Raw genomic sequence first — 25,739 nt, forward strand, 5'->3', positions numbered from 1 at the left:
CCACTGCAATTACTGTGGCAGTTAGGAAGGAGGTGAGGAAACTTGGATTTCGTGGTCAAGGTGCTGCTAATAAGCTGTGCATCATGCTGGAAAATGCCAAACGACGCCTTGCTTGGTGTAAGGAGCGTAATCATTCGATAATTGAACTGTGGAACAATGCTGTGTGAAGTGACGAATCACGGTCCACAATGTGCCAATCCGATGGCACGGTGTGGGTATGGTGAATGTCCAGTGAATGTCATTTGCCATCGTGCGTAGAGCCAACAGTAAAATTTGGAGGCGGTGGTGTTATGATGTGGTCATGTTTTTCAGGGACGGGGCTTGAACCCCTTGTTGTTTTGTGTCAGAGCACAGACCTACATTGATGTTTTAAGCACCTTCTTGCTTCTCACTGTTGAAGAGCAATTCAGGGATGGTGATTGCATCTTTTAACATGATTGAGCACCTGTCCATATTGCACAGCTTGTGGCAGAGTGGTTACAGGACAATAACATCCCTGTAATGGACTGACCTTCACAGAGACCTGATTTGAATCTTATAGAACACCTTTGGGATGTTTTGGAATGCTGACTTGTGCCAGGCCTCACCAGATCGATACCTCTTCTCAGTGCAGCGCTCTACCGAGAATGGGCTGCCATTCTCCAAGAAACCTTCCAGCATCTAGCTGAACATATGCTTGTGAGAGTGGAAGCTGTCATCAAGGCTAAAGGGGGGGGGGGGGCAACACCATATTGAATTCCAACATTACTGACGAAGGCGCCATGAACTTGTAAGTCATTTTCAGTCAGGTGTCCTGATACTTTTGATCACATAGTGTATTTGTGTTTTTTAAACTGTTCTCATTCCATTTTAAACTTTCTCCAGTTGGGGATGAGGGACACTGTCCTTACTTTTAAAGACACAAAGAGGTTTCTATGCCTCTTGATTCTAAGCTTACATGGTTACCACATCTTACGGACCTGAAAAAATGGTCACTTAAGACTTCAGTTATTTTAAAATGTCTTAGTTACAGTACATGGGGAGCAGACAGGACTTGTGTGCTCCAGTTTTACAAGGCATTTGTGTGATCTTGGCTCGATTATGAGTGCACGGTGTATGGGTCTGTGAGATACTCTTAAAGATGTTGGACGTGGTGCACCATGAAATGATTCAGTTGTCCAGTGGGGCATCAGAACAAGCCCCATACCAAGTCTCTGTGCAGACAGCTTTTTACAGTGTGTCAGGCCTGTAAAACACTTTCCACACCATACACACACACATACTTACCATACCATTGCTCAGCTTCCACTGGCAAGGCTTTTCCATTACCGGCAACAGGCAATGAGGCCAATGGGATTCATGCTCAGGATTGCCTTCGAGAGATGTGTGGGGCTGGTCTTCATGTTTTACATTGCGGTCGGAGCAGATTTCCAACTTGCTTTCTCCGAAGGCCCAGACTTATTTTAGACTTGACGAATTTCTGCTCATACATCAGACTTTACATTTAAATCTCTGTCTTTTAACCTTTTAGATATCCATCACAGTTTCACAATACCGTGCACTGATGGCTCCAAGTAAGGGAATTCCCTTTGCTGCTCTGCCGTGTTCCCTGACCATGTCACCAGGATTTGCCTTCTTGATGAGTATACCATTTTCTCGGCAGAGCTCCATGCGATCCTGAAGGCTCTGGAGCAGATGCATTGTATTCGGGGCAAACTGTTTCTCATTTTCTCCGATTCCCTTAGTGCCTTACAATCGTTACAGAACCTGTACCCAGCTGAGGAATTGGTCAAGCTGATACATGACCAACTGTACTTGCTCCGACGGCAGGGTAAGCAAGTGTCATTTGCTTTGTGCCAGGTCATGTAGGGATATGGGGAAATGAACAGGCCGATTGGGCTGCCAAGGAGGCCTACAAAGGACAGTATGTAGCACAGTGTCCCATTCCCTTGCAGGCTGTTGTTTCTGCACCACACAGGAAGTGCATGCAGTTGTGGGATGAGGTATGGCTGGCGGTAATGGCCAGTAATCTGCAGTTGGTGAAGTCAATAGCCCGGCCTTGGCGTCCCTCGTGCCAGTTGCTCAGGTGGAATGAAGTCACGCTCACACATCTGGGAATTGGGTACTGCATAGCTTTTTACACTCCTGGAAATTGAAATAAGAACACCGTGAATTCATTGCCCCAGGAAGGGGAAACTTTATTGACACATTCCTGGGGTCAGATACATCACATGATCACACTGACAGAACCACAGGCACATAGACACAGGCAACAGAGCATGCACAATGTCGGCACTAGTACAGTGTATATCCACCTTTCGCACCAATGCAGGCTGCTATTCTCCCATGGAGACCATCGTAGAGATGCTGGATGTAGTCCTGTGGAACGGCTTGCCATGCCATTTCCACCTGGCGCCTCAGTTGGACCAGCATTCGTGCTGGACGTGCAGACCGCGTGAGACGACGCTTCATCCAGTCCCAAACATGCTCAATGGGGAACAGATCCGGAGATCTTGCTGGCCAGGGTAGTTGACTTACACCTTCTAGAGCACGTTGGGTGGCACGGGATACATGCGGACGTGCATTGTCCTGATGAAACAGCAAGTTCCCTTGCCGGTCTAGGAATGGTAGAACGATGGGTTCGATGACGGTTTGGATGTACCGTGCACTATTCAGTGTCCCCTCGACGATCACCAGAGGTGTACGGCCAGTGTAGGAGATCGCTCCCCATACCATGATGCCGGGTGTTGGCCCTGTGTGCCTCGGTCGTATGCAGTCCTGATTGTGGCGCTCACCTGCACGGCGCCAAACACGCATACGACCATCATTGGCACCAAGGCAGAAGCGACTCTCATCGCTGAAGACGACACGTCTCCATTCGTCCCTCCATTCACGCCTGTCGCGACACCACTGGAGGCGGGCTGCACGATGTTGGGGCGTTAGCGGAAGACGGCCTAACGGTGTGTGGGACCGTAGCCCAGCTTCATGGAGACGGTTGCGAATGGTCCTCGCCGATACCCCAGGAGCAACAGTGTCCCTAATTTGCTGGGAAGTGGCGGTGCGGTCCCCTGCGGCACTGCGTAGGATCCTACGGTCTTGGTGTGCATCCGTGCGTCGCTGCGGTCCGGTCCCAGGTCGACGGGCGCGTGCACCTTCCGCCGACCACTGGCGAAAACATCGATGTACTGTGGAGACCTCACGCTCCACGTGTTGAGCAATTCGGCGGTACGTCCACCCGGCCTCCCGCATGCCCACTATACGCCCTCGCTCAAAGTCCGTCAGCTGCACATACGGTTCACGTCCACGCTGTCGCGGCATGCTACCAGTGTTAAAGACTGCGATGGAGCTCCGTATGCCACGGATAACTGGCTGACACTGACGGCGGCGGTGCACAAATGCTGCGCAGCTAGCGCCATTCGACGGCCAAATCCGCGGTTCCTGGTGTGTCCGCTGTGCCGTGCGTGTGATCATTGCTTGAACAGCCCTCTCGTAGTGTCCGGAGCAAGTATGGTGGGTCTGACACACCGGTGTCAATGTGTTCTTTTTTCCATTTCCAGGAGTGTAGTAAGGCAAAAGGATCCCCCATTTTGTGATGCTTATGGTGTGTACATCTGTGTCCGCTATATTTTAACGGAATTCATTTTATATTGTGATGCAAGGGTGGAAACACATATTGTTGGGGATTAGCACTCTATTTTAGCTAATGATGAGGCGAGTGTGACTAAGTTTTTGAAGTTTTGTGATGTGTCTGGACTCTGGCCTAAACTTTTAGGCTGGAGGTCTTGGTGTGTTGCAGAGTGGATGGATTCTCCCTTTTTTTATTTATTTTTATTTTTTTATTCTTGTGGTCAGCCAGCCACGTCGACATCCTATATTATTTTAGCTCCTTATACCACTTTCTTCCTGTGTCGTTAATGGTTTACTACTGATGCAATACTTTGTTCTGTGTTTCTGTGCGGATATGCACATAGTTTTCCAGCTTTCATTACCTGTATTTTACATGCTGTTTTATCTTCTTGTTTTGTGTATTTTTCTGACAATTGTGTCAGTCCTTTTTTGTGCGGGCACTAAAGACCTTGTTGTGGTGCACCTATACAAACATGTTCATGTCCATCTCAGAAGGGATTGGTAATACCTGTTACCCAGTGTCAGTTCTGCTTTTGGTGAAATTCAGAACATGGGTGAAGGCTGCTGCCCTGCGAGACAGGGGCAGGAGTTGCTTCCATCTAGCACTCCTCTCCCCTCTGGCGGTCGTAATTTGTTTGTTTATCCTCACGGCTGCCTGCGTCAGCACTACAGTGATCGAAATAGAAAACCTTTCCACGTATTTTGATTGCACAGAAATTTTACCTCTAACATGTAAATAAGAGTTATCTATGCTAATCTATGCTAAATGCTTTCTCAGTTCTGTTTGTAGTGTTTTCAAGTGTGAGTTGCATATCTACGAATGCTCACAAAAGGTCAAAATTTTTTGTGGATTTTGTAATTATAGAATTGGATGCAAAAAGAAAAATAATGTTGAGAAACACCTTAAATCAGCTAAGTGCTCAGTTCACCAGCGGGAGAATGCTGCTGCTTGACGGAAATAGTTATTTGTTCAAAACCTAAGTAAATCTAAAATGGAAAATAACCAAACACCATTTCAGAAAAGAAACTTTATGTTTTTGCAAAAGCTAACATTCCATTCAGAGGCTCCCCAATCACCATAAAGTTACTGCAGAGCATTAAGGCTTCATCTTCACTTAATGTAACAACCTTTTAAATTTGTTTGTCTAATCATAAAAAAAAAAGCGAATTTTGCCAGAAGCAGATGCTACATTTTCAAGACCCTACTTATAGCACTCCTATTCTGTATAGGAGCAATTGAGAAATTTTCACTATAATGTGTTATTCATTTGTATACTAGTAGACAATTTTTTCTTCATGTTTTATTTATTCTTTAGTTTGTTTGTTTATAAATTTTTGTTGGCATTTTGTCAGTTGTCCACTGACTTGTTTCATGACCACACTGCTTTGGCTCGCATTGTTCCGTGGAACCTCATAAATAAATGAAAAAATGAAAATACTAACTTTGCCTCATGGTCACAGTATCCAAGGCACAATTCATTTCTAAAGAAGACATAGTTTATTCCTGAGATATATATTTGATCGTTGATGAAATTCGCATCTGCTCTTGATCTTTTTGGGAAGCATTTTTTGGGGACCTGACATAATACTTTTGTTATATTTGGTAAAGCATCCCTCTCAATACTGGCCTTTTTTGTTTTTTTTTCATGGGCAGAGAATCAGTGTTAAAAATGATCACAAAGCATCTGTCTTAATGTTTAATGAGTTGAACCTAGTCAGTAGAACCTCCAGTTTGTTCATAAAAATAAACAAATTACAACTTGGTGTTCTATTTGTGTTAATGACTGTTGTTGTGAAGTAAAGTTCTGGCATTTAGGATGCAGATAATTCAGTTTTTTTTCTGGAATTATGTAATGTATATTCACCATCTTTAAAATTATCTGCTCATTCACAAAAATTGGGGTACCACATGTGAAGAATTCTCTAGTGTAAATCTAGCTATTGAGCTTAATTTTAGTGACACATCACTGGTATCATCAAGGCAGACATGGATGCTAAACACAAGTCTGTTACTTGTGAGTGTGAGTCACTTTGAGACTAAAGATTATTATTGAGTATAAAATAGTGCATCAGCTGAACAAGAGCAATTATCAGTTATGAAAAGAAAGACAAACTTGTTTTACAATTATCTGTCCTCAAGTGTATAATGAATGTAATAGTTTAATATCTCATAGCATCTATTTTGTAATAGGTTATATTCTTACCCTTTTAAATTATATATGAGAAATGTAGGCAGTCACGTCAGTTTTACTGACTGCTGTTTTGATTATTTTTATTCTGTGCTATTCACTTGAGTAGGGGACACCTTCCTTCATGTGTATTTGAGAGTGTTGCATAATTATCTTCTATAAAAATTATACTCAATTTTACAGTGTGTTCTTTTACAGTTTTTTTTTTTATTTTTGTTTTGTGTAAACTGATGATAGCATGCAAGTTTTACAACTGCCAGCTTTAACAATGTTCTATATTGACAGTTCACATGGAAAATAGAGTAACTCTAGTGTTTGTAGTCTAAAATTCAGTTCAATGTAAACCAACAATGACATGAAATCTACACCTGCCGGTGGAACTACATAAATTTCTTTATTTGTTTTTCTCCTAGTTTTGATGCTGTTTAGTTGGGTAGAAATGGATAGGAATTGCTTGCAATTATACTTATTATATTGACACTAACATAAAAGTAAGAGATACGCAAAAGATCATCACTCTCTCATATTTTTTCATGAACTTCAGCAGGGCTATTAAACACAAAACAAATTTCTTGTTTGTCATTTTCCGCGTGACAATTCCTCTATCAAATTGGTCTTATTAATAACTGAAATGTCTTTTTAACAGTATTATGAAAAAGAATGATTGCTAATCACCATAGAGATGAAACTTTTGAGCTGCAGACAGGCACAACAAAAAGACTGTTACAGATTGATATTTCAGCCAAATCCTCTTCAGAAAATAAAAAAAACACACATTCACAAAAACAAGCTAATCTCGTGCACTTATGACTTCAATTTCCATCCAAAATGCAACTTTTGCATGGGATGCAAGAAGCGATTTGAAGTGGGACTGGGTTGGGCTAGCAGACTATGGGTGGGGAGAGAGGAGATAGAGCTACTTGCCAGAGTGTGCAACTAAAGAGTAGGAGGAAGAAAGTTTTCAGGTGCAGTATCGGAAGGTTGTAAGGGCAGGGGAATGGGGTGTGGGGCAATGGGGAGCAGGAAAGGAGAGGAGTAAATGCAGGTAGGTGTGTTGACAGAGTGTGAGAGAATGTAAATCGGGAGGTGGCTGTAGGATTGGGGGGGGGGGGGGGGTAGAAACTGTTGGGTGGAGGGTGTGTGGTTGGTGGGTTACCATAGCTCGAGTCTGGGATAATTTCTGAAGTGGAGAATGTGTTGTAAGGATAACTTCCATTTCCACAGTTCAGAAAAACTGCTGATGGAGGGGAGGATCCAGATGGCCTAGGTTGTGAAGCCGCGATTTAGATCAAGCATGTTATGTTCAGCTGCATGTTGTGCCACAGGGTGTTCACTTTAGTCTTGTCCATAGTTTGCCATTGGTCATTCTTCCTGGTGGACAGCTTGTTGGTAGTCATACCAACATAAAAACTGTGCAGTGATTTCAGCAGAGCTGGGATATGACATGGCTGCTGTCAGAGGTGGCTCGACCTCTGGTGGGATAGGATAAGTATGTGACACGACTGGAATAGGAGATGTTGGGTGGATGGATTGTGCAGATATTGCACCTGGTCTACTGCAGGAATATTATCCCTGTGGTGAGGGGTTGGTATTGGGAGTAGCATAGGGGGATGGAATAGGATGTTGTGGAGGTTGGGTGGGGAAGAGGACACCACTTTAGGAAGAGAGGTAAGTATCTTAGGTATGATGTCCTTCACTTTAGGGGATGATGATAGATAATCAAAGCCATGATAAAAGGATGTGGCTCAGTTGTTTAGCTGGTTCTTGAAGTTGGTGGTAGGATTGGGTGTGTGTGTGTGTGGGGGGGGGGGGGGGGGGGGGGGTATGGCACAGGAAATATGTTTGTAAACTAGGTCTGAGGGATAGTTCCTGTCTGTGAAGGCCTTTGTGAGACCTTCAGTGTACAGGGCAGTGGAGTTCTTGTCTCCAGGTGACCAGGTTGTATGGGAGGGATTTTTTTGCTGCGGTACGCGATGGTAACTGTTGAAATACAGGTATTGCTGGGGGATTAAATGTGGACGGAGGTGTCGATGGAACCACCAGAGAAGAGTAGGTCAACATCCAAGAAAGTGTCACAGTGGGTTGAGCAGGACCCCGTGAAGTGGATGGGAGGTTTTGAAGGAATGAGGAAAGGGTATCTTGGCCTCGAGTCCAGACCATGAAGATATTATCAGTGAAACTGCACCAGACGAGGGGTTTGGGAGGCTACGAAGATGTGAGCCTTACACATGTTGGCACAGGAGGGTTTCATGTGAGTGCCAGTAACTGTGTTGCAGATTTGTTTGTATACTGTTCCATCAAAGGAATAGTAGTTTTGTGTTAGAAGAGGGTTAGTAAGGTGTGTGGGCAATGAGGCAATGACTTTGGCATCTGAAGGATGTTTGTAGAGATAGTGTTCAAGAATGGCAGGACCATGAGGAGTATCTTTGTACAGGGAAGTGGCATCAACTGTGCTGAAGGGGTGCGGATTGTGAAGAGCCTGTGAAGGAAGCAGTTGATATCTTTGATTTGAGAGGCTAGATTTTTGACAGTTGGTTGAACGTGTGGTCAGTGAGGGCTGAAATTCTTTCATTGGGGCCCTAATAACCAGCTACAATGGGGTGTCCAGGATTGTTGTGTGTGTTGGTATTTTGGAGCCCCAGAAAGTGGGTGCGCAGGTTGTCTTTGGGATGAGGGGTGAAATGGATTTAGGGGAGAGGTTATCGTCCATCCTTCCATTGTTGGAAAGGTATTTTTTATTTAAATGAAAAATAATTTTGTTATTTTCTGTTGAGACATAACTAACAGGTCATTTTCAGTACTGTTTGTATGATACAAACATATCTTTAGCTGCATGGATTCCTCTTTCCTGCTTGAAATGTAGCCAAGATATAATCTTCTACACCTACAGGTGCTGGATCTTTCATTGTAATAGGATCTAGTGTGGATTTCTTGCTGCCATCACTCTTCAAAGAGATGTTGGGATCAGAATCAGTCTACCCAGTTTGCTTCTTCTTTTATGTACTTAACACAACTTTAGTAACAGCCGTAGCTTTCTGGCTCTTCTGATTTTTGGCCTACTTCTTTGTAGTTTGGAGGCTTTACTTTTTCTGCTGTGGGTTTTCTGCTGGAGATGATGTCTCCCCACAGTTATGTTGCTGGTGTATGGGAAGGGTAGCCCACAGTACACCCCTGTGTAACTGGTGGCTGGGCAGTAGGCAACCAGTGTATCACTTTTGGGAATTGACTATGTCATATTTTGGAATGGAGCGTATAATGTTTAAAGGATTATATTGACTGCTAGCATCATATAATAAATGTGAGAATAATTAATTATTTAGCAGATAGAACACAGAAAATTGTGTAGGTAACACAAATTTGGTGGATATATAATCAGTATTTGCACAAGTGTGACAGTATTCTAGAGGTGTGTGCACATTTATTTTCAGTCTGAAAGTGCTGTTCCTAAAAATTATTTTTTGCCTACCAAGTGAAGTTTCTAAAGAAAAAGCAAATTATGGCTGATCATTCCTAAATGGTTGCAGCATAACAAACAGTAGGAACATTTTTGAGAGATATCATCATGGTCTGGGTGTATCAGTTTTAGGATATCTTACCCTAGTACATTTACTGAATCTAAATTATCAGGGATGCCATCACTTTAAAAAAATCTTTAATTGTTGTTTCTGGTACTATTCACTTGAGTTCATAATAATAACTGTAACACTTGAATAGCAGCTAAAAACTCATTGTCTGAAAATACACTGATACATTCAAATCAGGTAGTTTTTCTCTTGGTGTTGTGTACACTATCTTAGTATTAGTGTGTGCTGTGTTGTGTGCAGACTCCATACGCTGCTGTGCCAAGCAGTGGAACACCAGAAGCATAGTTGCCCCTACCACAACACCTTAACAGAAGAAGGGCTTGCGGGTGTCTCGCTCCTTGTTGACCACCATTGTTCCAGGCAAGTAATGTTTGCTATTGTTTATGATAGCAACAAAGGGACAATAATTCTTGCTGAAATGTCACTAACACTATTAACCTCTTAACATAAAACACCACGATATCTCATTTTTCTTATTTTGACAGGAACTTAAAATCCCGAGCATACTCAGGCAACTTAAGAACAGACCTTAAAGAAAAAATAATAAAACCCCACTTATACCCGTTTCAGCACTGACAGTTAAGTGTTCAGCCATTAGAGAGAATCTGGTCGTACGTTTGTATCCCTGCTGCTGTGATTTGGTTGGAATGGTTGTCACTAGATATCGTCTTTGCTGTGTGCAGCTTTGGGTACTTGACAACAAAACACACACTTTCAGCCTCTCTCCTGTATGTTGATTAGGCAATGCTTTCAAAAAAAGGATGGCTACAGTGATCCTGAGTTTGACTTTGAATTTTGCAGATCAGAAAGTGAAGAATGTGATGTTACTTCATTAGAGGCCGAAAGTGATGACAATTCATCAGTTGAGTGACAAGTGATCACCAGTGGTATGAGATAAATACAGTCACTGTGCTCCAGTCAGCGCCTCCAAGATTTATGTTCACAGGAAACTTGTGAAATATATGGTTAGACTTCATACCTGCACAGAAACTAAAAAATGACTTCAAGTTTCAGGATATTTTAGCTAAAATTACAGTGCACGAGTATACTTGGGGTTTTATTGTTGGTGGTCTCCAAAATTTTTAACTCATTATTTTGAGCTTTAAGAACTATCTCTGTATTTCTATTTGTAATGTCATTCATTATGGTATGTTTTTCAAAAAAATGTCAGTTTTTGTAACATAATTTGAAAACAAAATCAGTATGTTAAGGGGTTAATGATTATAACTTGTTTGATGCATAGTGAGCTTTGTTTGCATTGTTTTCATTGTTTTCATGTTGTTAGTTGATAGTACCTATCTCCATTGGCTACTGGTGAGAGATTTAATGTGGAAATTAAGTAGTAAAAGTACTTTTATTTCAGCAAGTATGGATTCAGTAGTTTTCTTCATGTGAAGTAAAATGATCTTTAGCTTCCCTAGAATTAGCCTGCCACATTTACAAAGAAAACTGTTCCTTACATGTCCTGTCAATGGTGTATTTATAACATTCTCTGCACACACATTTTCATGTTTTGGGGGATCTTTGTTTAAAATTTGGATCATACATAGCTAAGATCTGGGAAATATATTTGTCACTGAGTGAGTTGCAGTCTCTAATAGCTACTGATCCAACAACAAATTGATCTGCTAACAGATGAGGTGTTGCACTGTTTATGACACTGGACTTTTATTGGGAGATGTACAGCTCAGATCCCTGTTGAGCTATCGTGGCTTTTGTTTTTTCTTGTTATTTCCTCAAATCACTTCAGGCAAATAAAACAATAGTTACTTTCAAGCACATGGTCAGTTTCCTGTCCAATCCTCACCCAGTCAGAAAGATTTGCTCCATCACTAAATGACATAATCAGTGGTACATTAAAATTGTAACTTTTTTTCCCTTCCAGTGGTTCTTTCATTTTGTCATGCTTATTTACTTGCCTGCCAGACTATTAAGTCTTTCTTATAGGAGTTTCAATGCCAGATGGGCATTATGTTTATCTACAGATAGAAAATGGTTACAGAAAATAAGAGAGTACTCTGAATGACTGGCCCGCACATAGAGAACATTTTGGTGTAAGCAAGGAAAGGTGCTGCTGTGGCTCTGCTTTACTGAATTCATGCTTGTGTGAAATGTGACCTAGCATGTGCAAGTTTTTCACTATTGTGAAACAGGAAAAATTAGGGCTGAAATTTAAGAAAACACTTGGCCTTCCATTTTAGTAAAGGTTAATATTGTTTTATGATAGAGATAATAGTATTTTCAACATTATATTATGAGATGCTTAATTGGTTCATAGTTATTATAATACCCATTTTAAGTGCTTTGCATAGTCCACTGCTGCTGCATGTTTCAAAACTTAAAAAAATGTTTATTACAATATGACATTAGTTTATGCAGAATTCAGTCATGGAGCAGCCTTGCATGGCATTTGTTGTAGAATGAGAGCTACTTTTGTTTAAATTTATGGTTTTTTTGTTTGTGATAATAATTAAATAACCATTGGAAATGTTATATCCATTCAGCTGCTAGTCTGTCACTGTGTAAAATTTTAAATCAGACACTTTTCATTATATGTGTTATGCTGGATAAACTAGAATTTTGACATCTGAAGTTCAGGGTCCTGTTATATTTCAAGTCTCAGAAATCTACACCAGGTGTAGCGAATGTCATGATTATGAAAATTATTTTTTAATTCATATATAATTTGTACAGGATAGATTTCAGATGTAGATGGAATTATTGTTTGTGGTAATTTAGCAGCTGTCTGTAGCATAGTCAAGTCCAGTGCTGAGCTGTATCTTTGAAATATATGAAGACCTAATGCTACTTCTATCGACAACTGACAGGACAGATCTTTTGTAGCATGTTAAAAGGAACAGGTGTATATAATGCTTGAATTTATAGAAAAGGGCAAACCTGTAGCATCTGTTCCTGTATAGTGCAAATTTTGTTCTTTGGGTCTTTTGTTTCATATCCACATATTATATGAATTTATAGTGTAAATTTCAAACAGATCCAGACCTGTCATCTTTCATATAGCATATTAGACTGTTAAAGGTAGGAAAATTCATAAGCATGTGGTTGTTTGCATCGAGTCTTCCTTTGGTATGATAACCAAAATATAATGTACTTCACATTATAACAGAAGACATCAATCAGGAAAGTTATCAGAAAATATGTACTGCAATCTTAAAGTGTATTATGGCAACTGTACTAAAAGAAATAAAAAAGCACTCATAAGGTCTTCACTAACTGTTAGAGTTGTTCAAAATTGCTCATATGTTTGAAGATGCTTGTCTTGTGTACAAAGTTATACATGACATAGTCTGTACTGTGTAGTAGATAGGGGACCATGGGCCTGAACTCGTTTGCAAACCATCATATTTGTTGCCAAAGAGCTATGTGGTGCTACATGATTATGGTGAATTTGAATTGCTTTCGTATTATCGTGTGACCTCTTTCTCCTAATGGCTTCTCTATGACTGTGAGATGTCACAATGTTGCACTTGCTGTTCACGGTATCATCTCATTCCACAAAATGAAGGAAATGACTCCATTGCCACTGCAAAGTGTCTCGATAACTTCCTGTGCTGATTGCTAGTTCGTAAGCTCTTTGGCTTTGGAGTGAAGATGTGTCACCATCCTGTGAACCTATTCTTCAGTCTCAGATAAAAAAATACATACTTTAAGCAGATCAGAGCAGGCTTACTCCCGTCTGTAACTCAGAGTGAGTGCCAACTATTTAGTCACACCATTTGCATATTTTCCTGTATTTGAAGGAAGAGTCCCTCAAACTTGGTGCTCAGTTTACATGACCTACATCAGTTAATAAAGAAATACTTACTGCTTTTCATGACTTTCAGTACCGTCGTATATATTCAGAAGTAGAGATGTTATTTTTGCTATTTATCAATATATTTTTAAAAATCAGATTGCAATGAAAGATTTCTGGGCCTACTCACGTATTTAAAAAAAAAGAGAGAGATAATAAGTTTACCCAGATAGTTTGCACCTTAGTCAGTTATCAGGTAATTCTGCATAATGAATTGATCAGCACAAATTACAAAATAATCAAACAGATACAGCTTTTTGTCTTTTTGTTGGTGTAAACTCCAATTTTCCTTTTTGCTTTTATTGCCCTGTGTGGTATAGTATGCGAAATTCTGTGCAGTCAGCTGATGCACTTGTTGTATGATATTTCCATTCATGAAAACAAGAAACAAGGATATAGTAGTACCCTGTCAAATGTTATGGAAAGCTGAATCGCTGCAAAAGATGTCATATGAAAACATATGAGGTTCACATGCCATTTATTCTGAAGTGTAAATTTGAGGAATGGGCGAATTAACTGAATGAGACTGGATGTCACAATACTTTGGAAGGTAATCATCTGTTACCAGCATAGTGAATAATTCAGGTGAATTATTAACCTGTTTGTCCCAATGAATTCACTATCATGATGCATACTATATACATTCATAGATACCTTATCTTCAATTTATGTGGATGTCTAGACATACTACTGAAGTCGGGCACTTCATTTCAGTTTATGATTATGTGTAAAAGGCCCACCATTTGGATGCACTTCAGTAAGTTAAAAGATATTTTTGCTTGTTGGATTTGTGATCAGTGACCAAAATGCAAACTATACCATATTCCATTCAAAGTGAGGAGGTATGAATGCTCAATAGAAAATACAACTACAAATTGAAAACAATATGTTTATTTGAAAAAGATTAACACCTTTGTATATGCTCCACAGCAAAATAAACTGTAGGGAAAGTATTTAAAAATACAGATTCCCTTGCTTATGGATGCTAAAACACTGATGAGTCATACAAGTTTTGAAATTCGCAGTTTAACAGCATGGTACCTACAGGAAGCAGTTAGAAATATGTGATATATTAAATACCAATATTTGTAAACTAATGTATGTATAAAATAACTGTATACTTAAAATGTAACTGTCATCACTAACCTTAATAAGTAGTATTGTTTTCAGTAAAGGGTCAGTGAAATAATAAAATGAAGTGCAGAAAACTGATAACAAATTATCAGAAGCCTAAAAGGGATAGATGTTTTGATTTTAGGATTCAATCCTTGTCATATCTTGGGAGTGGACACTGGAAAGGGAAAAAATAAGATGAGAGACACAAGTGGGTATAATTCTGTCTAGTATTGTTATTTTTCTTTGTTGTTGTTGTAAAAATAGGAGAATTGCCCAAAATAGATGGGAGGAGTCAGTAGAATCACTGCATTAGAGAAGCTGAGTTTCCTTAGTTACTTCCAGTTCCTCTTTTGTAGTTGATGATTATTTAGGGCCAGTGGTCTTTATGGCTCTTTCCTCTGCATTTTTCTTGTTAACTCTCTTCCTACAGTTTGAAATGTTCCTTTGCTCTGTATGCCAAAGAAAAAATATTCTCAACAGCCATTCCTGTTGTCCAAATAGCGTGTGGCACACATCCGATGTGTCGTGTGTAACTGTTCCATGGTTTGACAAAGAAAAAGATTTATTAGGTGTAACTCAATGACTATGTTCTTTAAATGGTTAAATAAGGGCTACCAACTGTATTCGATATGTGAGATGAGTAATTACTAACAAGTTTTCCACCACTGATTTAAATGCTATTGCTGCCTGAATGTGTCCAGGAAACCCTCAAATCTGGTCACTGAAACATAAGTCAAACACTCCTTGCTGTCTCTACTTAGTGACCGATTGATGTTAATCAAAATGTTCTTGAATTATGGGTGGGATAGTTGACTGAAAAAAGATCAGCATTCACAGTTTCTCAGATGTAAACAGATTACGTTCTGGAGAAGAAAAACCATTTATTTAGTTTAATCTATCTGAACTAAGCATACGCCTTTAAATTTGTCTTCTCTGGCTCAGTATTAGCACTGCAACCTCACATAGCTGTTGCCATAATGCCAGTTTGGTAATTTTCTTCCACCTCAAGTAATTTTTTTTAAATATCTGTAACTAGAAATCTTATGTCAGCACCTGTAAATAAATAATTTTATGGTAGTAAATTGCAACACCTGTGTGTATGATGTACCATGGAAAATTTGTCAATTTATTATCTTATGAAAGTCCATCAATCTTGTGGACATGGGACAGAGCTGACAATACAAGTAATGGAAATAGAACACCACAGCTGTATTTTAAAAGTATTTATTATTTAGATGTCTGGTTTGAACGTTACGTTTGCATCATCTTCAGGTCCTATAATAAACCAAATAAATACTTCCAGCCATTGACTCGTGTATCATAGGAACCATACAATGACAAGGCCCTGTGGACTAATATTCATCAGGAGTGTATATTCTGAATGTGTCACTGTCACAGTCACTTCGTAGTATTGAGCCCCAAGCTTTGTAACTAGAATTAATAGAATTTTCCACTACGTAATCTGAAGATACGTGAAACATTGGATTTATTGCAATTTGTTCACATTGTTAACTGATTTTCATGTGCTTTTAGTTAGTCAAAGAGGATTGTTTCAGAAGTTATATCCAGGGTGTGTCTAGGGCAAACCTAATAACTAAAAGTATTATTTCTATATTAATATTAATAAGAAACCACCGCAGCAGTATTGATACCCATTTATTGATTTACGGCCAGTTTTGTTCGAAAGATCATCATCAGATTACACTGCCAACATGACTTAAGAAGTCTAGTTATCAAATGTAATGTTAAAGGCAAATTCTGAAACATGAAAATCATATAAACACACTATCCATCACTGACAGTAGCATGGTGAGCAGTGAGCCTAGGCAATTTGGCATGCGATAGCACTCACTACTCTGTGCTTCTGCCAGACAGTCAATGGAGTGTTTATGTGATTGTCTGGTTCCAGAATTTGCTATTAAGCTGTGGTGCTTTTATATTAATATTAACTAGAATCAGCTATGGAGATCAAGATTTGCTTCAGAGTAAAGTGCTTCTTAACTCAACATCAGTGGTATCACAAACCTTCAAACAATGACAACTTCTTCAAAATTTAAACTTCTGGAAAGGTGAAAGATAATAATTTTTCAAAAATAGTTCAATATTAAGGGATTTTTCTGTGGTTGCATTGGCCAGTAACTTATATCTGAAAGGCATTATAAAATTTAAATCAGTTTTGAAAATGACATGATATTTTGTATTACCTCTTTAATGCTCTTGCTTGTTTGCTTAAGCTGTGGAATTGACACAGACGAGTAACTTGTCGAGGTATATTTGTTTACTAAATTGTTTGTAATTTCTGTTGTTTATGCAATTCATAATTATAGATGTGTTTTCTGCAGGGATCAATTTCCATGTGAAACAGTGCAAATACTCAACGATCATTGTGATGAGGTGTGGTTTTGTCGCTTCTCCCCAGATGGTCTCAAACTTGCCACTGGATCGAAAGACACTACAATTGTGATATGGGATGTCAACCCAGTGAGTACAACTCAGAACATTAGTGTGAATTTATTTCAGTTAAAATGTTTACAATTTTTTTTTAATAATAGGGGCAAAGATAGTATGAGAAAATATGTAAAAATATGAAGGCATTTGATGTAAACAATAAAAAGTTTAGTAATAAAGGTAATATTAACTGTAGCATTGTTTGTCAAACAATGAAAAATCCAGGGTGGAATAATGACAATATTATGAAAAGGATAGGTTGCCACTCACCATATAGTAAAGATGTTGAGTCACAAACAGACACAACAAAACGATTACTAAACATATAGTCTGCCCTAGGCAGCCAGAGACAGTGATCATGTGTGTGTGAGTTGCATTAAGCTTATGTATTGTCTGTGACTCAACACTCTGCTATATGGTCATTATAGCATTGTCTGTAATATATGACTGAAATTGTGTGTTGTGTGCAGCCAGATGATTCAACATGTCTATGGCCTGTTCTGCATAATCATCATAAACTTGACTTGTTCAGTATTACTGGTCTTGAAGACAGTATAGCTTTCACTCAGAATGTCACATTGTGTTCATCAGCAATTTGGTGAAATCATTCAATTTATGCCATGAGGCAGTGCACCAAGGAGTTTGTAATAGGTGGTAATCAAACTTCAGTGGAACATTCGCACATGTCCTAGCTCAGCATTGTCAGTGTTTAATGTTCATTGATGCAATACTTCGTTTGACTCCATGTGTTGCTTTGTGCAGAGCATGCGTGTGTTTCTACCGACTTTGAGCTATTATGTCTCAGGCAGTATTCAGTTGAAAGAAATGCAGTTTGACAAGCTCATGCATTCTCTTAAAATAATAATGAAAATAATTTTATGAGCCATATCCAGCCAAAAACTTTTAGGCAGAACCTTCCAAAATAATCATGCCTGAAAAAATTTCAGAGCTTGGCTTCTTATATCTCATGTATTAAAAATATGACGAATGTGAAACTTCACACGTAGTAACCTAACAGGACAAGGTTCTCAAATATAAAGTTTGGTTTATGTACCACTTTCCAGTATTGACTAAATTAAGTGCAAAGTTGAAACCTTTGTAAAAATATAAAAAATGCAATATTTTCAATCTGATTTTACACAAAACTGTGTTGGAACATGAACTAACATTGCTAGATAGTTTGAATCAAAGTTTGGCACAAAAATTGCCTCGTAGAGTAAACATGTGCTGAACATTAAAAAAAAGAACTCAATAGCTTGGCAGCACAAGAATGTGGAATACAAATTTTCATTCATCTACCATTTTCCAATGATCTACAAATTCGTCAAGAACTTTATTAAATCTTCAAAACCAGCTTCATTCAATACACCATGTTTTAACCCACTGCAGATTGCGAAAATGTGCAAAACAAGCCAATACTCTTATCTTTAGGTCAAAACAATGAGAGAGACTTCTAAACACAAAACATCCTGTACCGAGCTCCTTGGTTAGTATAGCTACATCTACATCTACACTCTGCGAACCACCTTGGGGTGCATGGCAGAGGGTTACATCCCGTTGTACCAGTTATTATTGTTTCTTCCCATTCAATTCACATATGGAGCATGGAAAGAATGATTGTTTGAATGAATGCCGCGAGCATGCAGAAATTAGTCTAATCTTATCCTATGATCCATATGGGAGTGATATATAGGAGGCTGTTGTACGTCCCCAGAATAATCATTTAAAGATGGTTCTTGAAACTTCATTAATAGACTTTTTCAGGATAGTTTGTCTATTCTCGAGAGTCCTTCAGTTCAGTTCCTTCAGTAAGTCTGTGACACTCTCTCAGATCAAACAAACCCATGACCATTCGTGCTGCCATTCTCTGTATACATTCAGTATCTGGCATTAGCCCTATTTGGTACAGGTCCCAGACACTTAAGAAATATTCTCGATTGGGTAGCACAAGTGATTTGTAAGCAATCTTCTTTGTAGACTGATTGCACTCCCACAGTATTCAGCCAATAAACTGAAGTCTACCTATCGCCTGCTTTACGCACAACTGAGCCTGTGTGACCAGTTTACTTTGGTATTTGCATCAGCAGGTTAATTCCAGCAGTGACTAATTGATATTATAGTCATGGGATATCCTTTTTTTCATCTTGTAAAGTGCACAGTTTTACATTTCTGAACATTTAAAGCAAGTCGCCTGTTTTTGCAGTTCTTTGAAATCTTATCAAAATCTGACTTAATACTCATGCAGCTATTTTCAGATAGTACTTCATTATAGATAACTGCTGCATCTGCAGAAAGTCTGATTTTGCTATTACTATGGTCTGCAAGGTCATTAATATACAACATGAACAGCAAGGGTCCAAACACATTTCCCTGAGGCACACCTGAAGTCACTTCTACATGTGATGATCACTCTCCATCCAAGATAACATGTTGCATCCTCCCTACCAAAAAAATCCTCAATCCAGTCACAAATTTCACTTGATATCCCATATGATCGTACTTTTGTGATGTGGTACTGAGTGAAATGCTTTCCAGAAATCAAGAATACTGCATCTACAGGGTTGCCTTGATCCAAAGCTTTCAGAATGCCATATGAGAAAAATGCAAGTGGGTTTCACATGGTCGATATTTCTGAAATCCATGCTAATTGGCATCAAGGAGGTCATTCTGTTCTAGATGCCTCATTATGTTTGAGCTCAGAATATGTTCTAAGATTCCACAACAAATCACTGTCAAGGACATTGGACGGTAGTTTTGTGGATCACTGCTACTACCCATCTTGTAGCCAGGTGTGACCTGTGCCTTTTTCCAAGAACTTGATGCAGTTTTTTATTCAAGGGATCTATGATAGATAATAGTTAGAAGGGGAATGTATTCAGCTTTAACGATTTCAGCTGTTTCTTAACACACTGACACTACCACTTACTTTAGTCATCTTTTCAGTGGTACGAAGATTAAATTGGGGCAATTCTTGATTTCTGATTGTAAAAGAATGTTTCAAAACAGAGTTAAGCATTTCAGCTTTTGCTTTGCTATCTTCAATTTCAGTTCTTGGTTCAAAATGCCTCTGAGAACTATGGGACTGAACTTCTTAGGTCATCAGTTCCCTAGAACTTAGAACTACTTAAACCTAACTAACCTGAGGACATCACACACATCCATGCCTGAGGCAGGAATCGAACCTGCGACTGTAGCGGTCGCGTGGTTCCAGACTGTGGTGCCTAGAACCGCTCAGCCACTCTGGCTGGCTTCAGTTCTTGTCTCACTTGCTAGTGACTGGATACAGACTTAGGTGCACTAACAGCCTTTACATATGCTGTATGTTGATTGCATTTTAATCCATGAACTAGGCCCCAATGATTTTTACAATGTGTTTCCTGCAGTGTTTAACTGTTAATGTCCACATCTAGTGTTTGCAGTGCATTTTTCCTTGTTCAAATAGTATAGTATTAGTTTTTATACAGTAAAAGTTCTGGGCCACTAGCTTCCCACCCAACCCCTCTGACCCTACTCCACCTGCTGAATTGCACTCCCAGCATTGTGTATACAGCTGGCACAATATAGGGACGTGCGTGCGTGGGCGCATGCGCATGTTCGTCTGTGGTACTCAAGCTCAACAAAGAATTTATTCTGAAAGCTAACAAGTTTTCTTTCTCTTTTCTGTGCCTGTCTGTGACTCAATGGTTCTGCTATCCGGCTTGTGGTCTCCATTACTCCTAAGTTAATATATATTAATATTAGGTTTTGTGAGATTAAGACTTAAACTTACTACTGTGAACCAGTTGCAGGTATGTTCAGATATCGCCTATACTGTGTGATAATTGCGCTCGTGCCATCACCACACATTACAGGTTTTCAACATTCATTTAAAGTAATTTTTAGTCATTCATGTAGGTTGGAAACAAGAGTAGTCCAGTACTAATCCTTGTGGAAACTCATTCTGACATTAGTTTCATGCCTTTGACACAGTCTACCAATGTGACTCTCTGCTTTCGGGTAAACTTGGTCCAAATGTTCGATTTCTAAGTAGTCCAACAACAGTATTGTTTTGTTATAACAATGATTTCATTTTGCCGTATGTGTGTAGGCAGTCATAAAAAAAAAAAAATAATAAAAAAAATAAAAAAAATCAGCCAATAACAAAATCAAACAATGGAAAATCCAGCATGGAATGTAACAATATTATGAGAAGGAAAGTTGCTACTCACCATATAGCAGAGATGCTGAGTCGCAGATAGGCGCATCGAAAAGGCTGTCACAATTATAGCTTTTGGCTGCTAAGGCCTTCGTCAACAATAGACAGACATACACATGTGCACGCACCTCACACACACACACACACACACACACACACACTACTGCAGTCTCAGGCAACTGAAACCACACTGCGAGCAGCAGCACCAATGCGTGATGGGATGGCGAAAAGATGATGTTGGTGGGAAGGACAGGCTGTGAAGCAGTCATTGAAATAAAGGATATCATATTTGGCTGTGTTTTCAGCAACAGGAGGGTCCATTTGTTTTTTGGCCACAGCTTGTTGGTGGTCATTCTTGCGGACAGACGGCTTGTTGGTTGTCATGCCTACATAGAATGCAGCACAGTGGTTACAGCTTAGCTTGTAGGCCACATGACTGGTTTCACAGGTAGCCCTGCCTTTGATGGGATAGGTGATGTTAGTGACTGGACTGAAGTAGTTGGTGATGGGTGGATGTGTGGGACAGGTCTTGCATCTAGGTCTGTTACAGGGGTATGAGCTATGAGGTCAGGAGTTGGGAGCAGGGGTTGTGTTAAGGTGGACGAGTATATTGTGTAGGCTCGGTGGATGGCGGAATACCACTGTGGGAGGGGTGGGAAGGATAGTGGCCAGACATTTCTCATTTTAGGGCATGGCAAGAGGTAATTGAAACCCTTGCGAAGAGTGTAATTCAGTTGCTCCAGTCCTGGGTGGTACTGAGTTACAGCAGGAATGTTTCTCTGTGGCCGGACGGTGGAACTTTGGGAGGTGGTGGGAAACTGGAAAGATGAGGCATGGGAGATTTGTTTTTGTACAAGGTTAGGAGGATAATTACAGTCAGTGAAGGGTTCACTGAGACCCTCAGTATATTTCAAGAGGGACTGCTCGTCACTGCAGACCCAATGACCATGGGTGGCTAGGCTGTACAGAAGGGACTACTTTGTATGGAACAGGTGGCAGCTGTCGAAGTGGAGATGCTGCTGGTGGTTAGTAGGTTTGATATGGACGGATCCCCCCTCTCCTCCTCCTCCTCCTCCTCCTCCTCCTCCCCCTCCTCCTCTACCATCTAACCTGCAGTACTTCACTGTCCGCCACCCCTACTATACTATCCCTCCCCCTCACTGCCTCAGCCTCCTCCTCACCCCCACTCAGTCGCCACTCCCATCATGCACTGGTGCTGCTGCTTGCAGTGTTGTTTCAGTTGCCTAAGACTGCAGTCATGTGTGTGAGTGTGCGCATGTGTGGGTGTGTGCTATAACATCCCAGCTTCCTCAACCAAATTATAACATTTCAGCTCCTCAACACCAAATTAAAACGTTGCATTAGGAGGTGTCTGCTTCATGCAAAATGTCTTGAGTTCATATTGACGACAACAAGTAATTCTTCATTACAGATGTTTATTTACAAACAGAACTGACAGACTTCGCAGACTTAACAACTCTCTCAGAGCTAACCGCACTGCATATCCGAACTGGCCACTGACAACACCTTGGTGTATTAATATCTTTCCAAACAATGAGAGTTTTTTACAATGTTTTGTTTACAGTACGATAGGAATTCATGACTTAAAACTAAATTAGACATTACAGAATTTTAGTACAGATTAAAGTAAGTAAAAGGATCAGTACATATAAATTCTTACAAGCATAATTTCCAAATAGATTTTATAACATTTTTCTACCAGCTTCTGGATAACCTTCACCAGATTTGTACTGATGTTTCCAGAAATATCTTGACATTTGATTCTGGATATTTCTTGAGTGATTTAGAACAACTATTTATATGTAAAATGATTTAATCGTGTTTCAAAATGTAAATAAATCTTTTTAGCAATATTTCTTGATACAAATCGTCTTTCGAAATTAGGTTATGAAACAGTTTTCACAAGTTTTCGTATTTTTGCGATCATAATATAGAATTTCTCCATAGAAAGTTCCAGAAGTGTGCATTGAATGTTCATTTACAGACTTTCTCCTTAGCTGGTGAGTTTTTAAAAGTATCTTGTCCATATTATATGAAATAATTTAGCTCAAAACTGATAATTTATACAATTAATCAGAGCTACAGCAAACAGTGAGTCTTTCTTTTACAAAATGAAATATAATTACAAAATTGAATGAAAATAGGTTACTAACACTAATATATATTTACATTAATTCTATTTTTGTTCTTTCTGTGCAAAATGTCCTAATATTGACACAGTACAATATTTAAACATCACCAAAGTTTCCCTTTACATTTTGCATATCTGTATCGACATCCCCTAAAAGTCTACAGTATCGAATACTTCAATATGTCCCAATATGTCCTGTAATGTTACACAACCCCCCCATCAGCACTTCCACGTGAAACACGGAAGGGTTGATGTCCTTACATTACAAAACAGAAAAGTTTTACACATATCTTTGGTGTCTTCTTTCTTGAAGACAGGTGATCTTCTTCCTTAAAGGTCGGTATACCTCAATGCCACACACTGTATTTCAGTCTCATCTTCACAGTCCGTATGGTTTCCATATACACTGCAGGCTATCACAGGCTGCAATAGCACAGTCCGCTATGAATATACAGCATACAGTGGTCAAACCCAGTTAAACATTAGCAAAAGCATTTAATAGTCGGTGGACCGGTTTTTAAGGACACAGAAATTTGAATTCTCTGAAGTCTAATTACTCAAGAAAATTTACTCTAAATAATTTCTTAAAGCTAAGAGAGGATAGACTGACAGATGGAGAAAATTGATTATACAGGATCACAGAATAAGTGTAAGATGCAATGCCAGAATACGAAAATGAAATATGACAATTGCATAGCTAGGGGACCTAGTGCTCGCCAAACACTTAGCACACAAAGAATGTATGCTCCCCTGAGGAATCAGATAAATACAACATAACAAAGTATACAAAAATATCCTGGTAAGATTACATATAAAAGTCTATAAACATCTGATGATGTAAATAAAACAGAAAGAAACTTCCACATGGGAAAAATATATTAAAAATAAAGATTCCAAGACTTACCAAGCGGGAAAGCGCCGGCAGACAGGCACATGAACAAAACACACAAACACACACACAGAATTACAAGCTTTCGCAACTGGCAGTTGCTTCGTCAGGAAGGAAGGAAGGAGAGGGAAAAATGAAAGGGTGTGGGTTTTAAGGGAGAGGGTAAGGAGTCATTCCAATCCCGGGAGCGGAAAGACTTCCCTTAGGGGAAAAAAAGGACAGGTGTACACTCGCACACACACACACACACACACACATATCCATCCGCACATACACAGACACAAGCAGACATATTTAAAGGCAAAGAGTTAAACTAAAATACTTTTTTACATTTTTTTATACAATTTCAGTTCGGTCACGTTTCGTAGGCCAAACAGTCTGCCAGAATTTGGGTAGACTAGATGGTAAGCATTCGGATGAGGATTGTCCTGAATCTTGAAAGGTCCAATGTATATGTCAAAAAACTTTTTTAATTCACCACTGATGGCTTTAGACTTCTCTTGTGTTTTAACAAGGACCAAGTCTTCAATTTTAAATTGAGTAGGCTTCAATCTTTTGTCATGTCTACATTTCCTCTTATCACCTTGAGATTTCATGGTCTTTCTCACTATTTCCTCTCTCTCTTGAGTACTTAATGGTTTGCAGACTGGAAAATCAATGAAATCACTAATTGGATGTGGTGGTTTGCTATTATACTGTATTTCATAAGGCGAAAACCCTGTTGAGGAATGCTGTAGGCTGTTTTCACAACATCTTTGAATTTCTCAACATAGTCAATCCAACTAGCATGATCAGTATTGCAGTAGGTTCTAAAGAATCGCCCAATTTCCCTCATGTATCTCTCCGAAGGGTTTCCTGACGGATGATAAGCTGAAATAAGAATGTGACTTATATTTTCATCTTCAACAAAAGCTTTCCATACTCCAGAAGTAAATTGAGTCCCAATGTCTGATAAGATTTTCTGAGGTTTTCCAACCCTGCCAAAATAGTCTCCTCTGATTTTTGAAATAATGCTCTTACTGTTTGCCTTGCGAAGAGTGTATAACTTAATGAATTTTGAAAAAACATCAACCATAACAAAAATGTAGCAATAGCCTCCTCTGGTCTTCGGTAATGGTCCATATAAGTCGACAGCGACTAACTCGTGTTGTTCTTTTGGTAAGATGTTTTGCATCAATCCTCGACAAGTTTGGTTGGATACTTTTACTCTTTGGCACCTGTCACAACCCGTCAAAATTTTTCTAACCCTCCTGGCTATGTTGTTAAAGTACACATTTTCTTGGATTTTCTGGATACACTTTTGAATCCCACAATGACCAAAACTTTCATGAATGTACTTGATGAGTACATTGATGTACTGTTCAGGCCAACATAATTTCCATACATCGCTATCTACACTGTTTCTCTTGAATAGAATCCCCTTGTAGATTTTGTAATAATCTCCCACTTTTTCATGTCCCTTTTTCCCTAAATAACTTTTGACCAGTTCACAGTTCTCATCGTGGTTCTGATTCCGTCGGATGTCATTACAAATGTGTCTGATTTCTTGTTCATTGTCCACCCCTCTTAAATACATAACTTTGAATTCTTTTTCACATTCCCCACTGTCATCTTCAAAGTCACCCCCCACAGGTAGTCTAGATAAAGCATCAGCAACTACATTATCGGGTCCTCTAAGATATTTTATTGAGTAATTAAATTGTTGTAACAAGAGTGCCCACCTGGTAATCCTTCCATGATGCAACC

The 25,739-nt window shown here is 39.4% G+C and overlaps 1 protein-coding gene across 2 annotated transcripts in view; it reads left to right on the top strand.

The window, feature by feature from the left end:
- Nucleotides 1–25,739, top strand: part of LOC126277904 (WD repeat-containing protein 26) — a 146,247-nt gene that overhangs the window by 55,599 nt on the left and 64,909 nt on the right. Inside the window, exons 6-7 of one of the 2 annotated variants that reach the window (XM_049977461.1) lie at nt 9,620–9,739; nt 16,652–16,790. In XM_049977461.1, coding sequence (XP_049833418.1) covers nt 9,620–9,739; nt 16,652–16,790 — 259 coding nt within the window. The remainder of the gene's footprint in view (nt 1–9,619; nt 9,740–16,651; nt 16,791–25,739) is intronic. The other variant, XM_049977462.1, reaches the window with a different exon arrangement.

Source organism: Schistocerca gregaria, chromosome 6, assembly GCF_023897955.1.
Source record: "Schistocerca gregaria isolate iqSchGreg1 chromosome 6, iqSchGreg1.2, whole genome shotgun sequence".
In the NCBI taxonomy this organism is placed as follows: domain Eukaryota; kingdom Metazoa; phylum Arthropoda; class Insecta; order Orthoptera; family Acrididae; genus Schistocerca; species Schistocerca gregaria.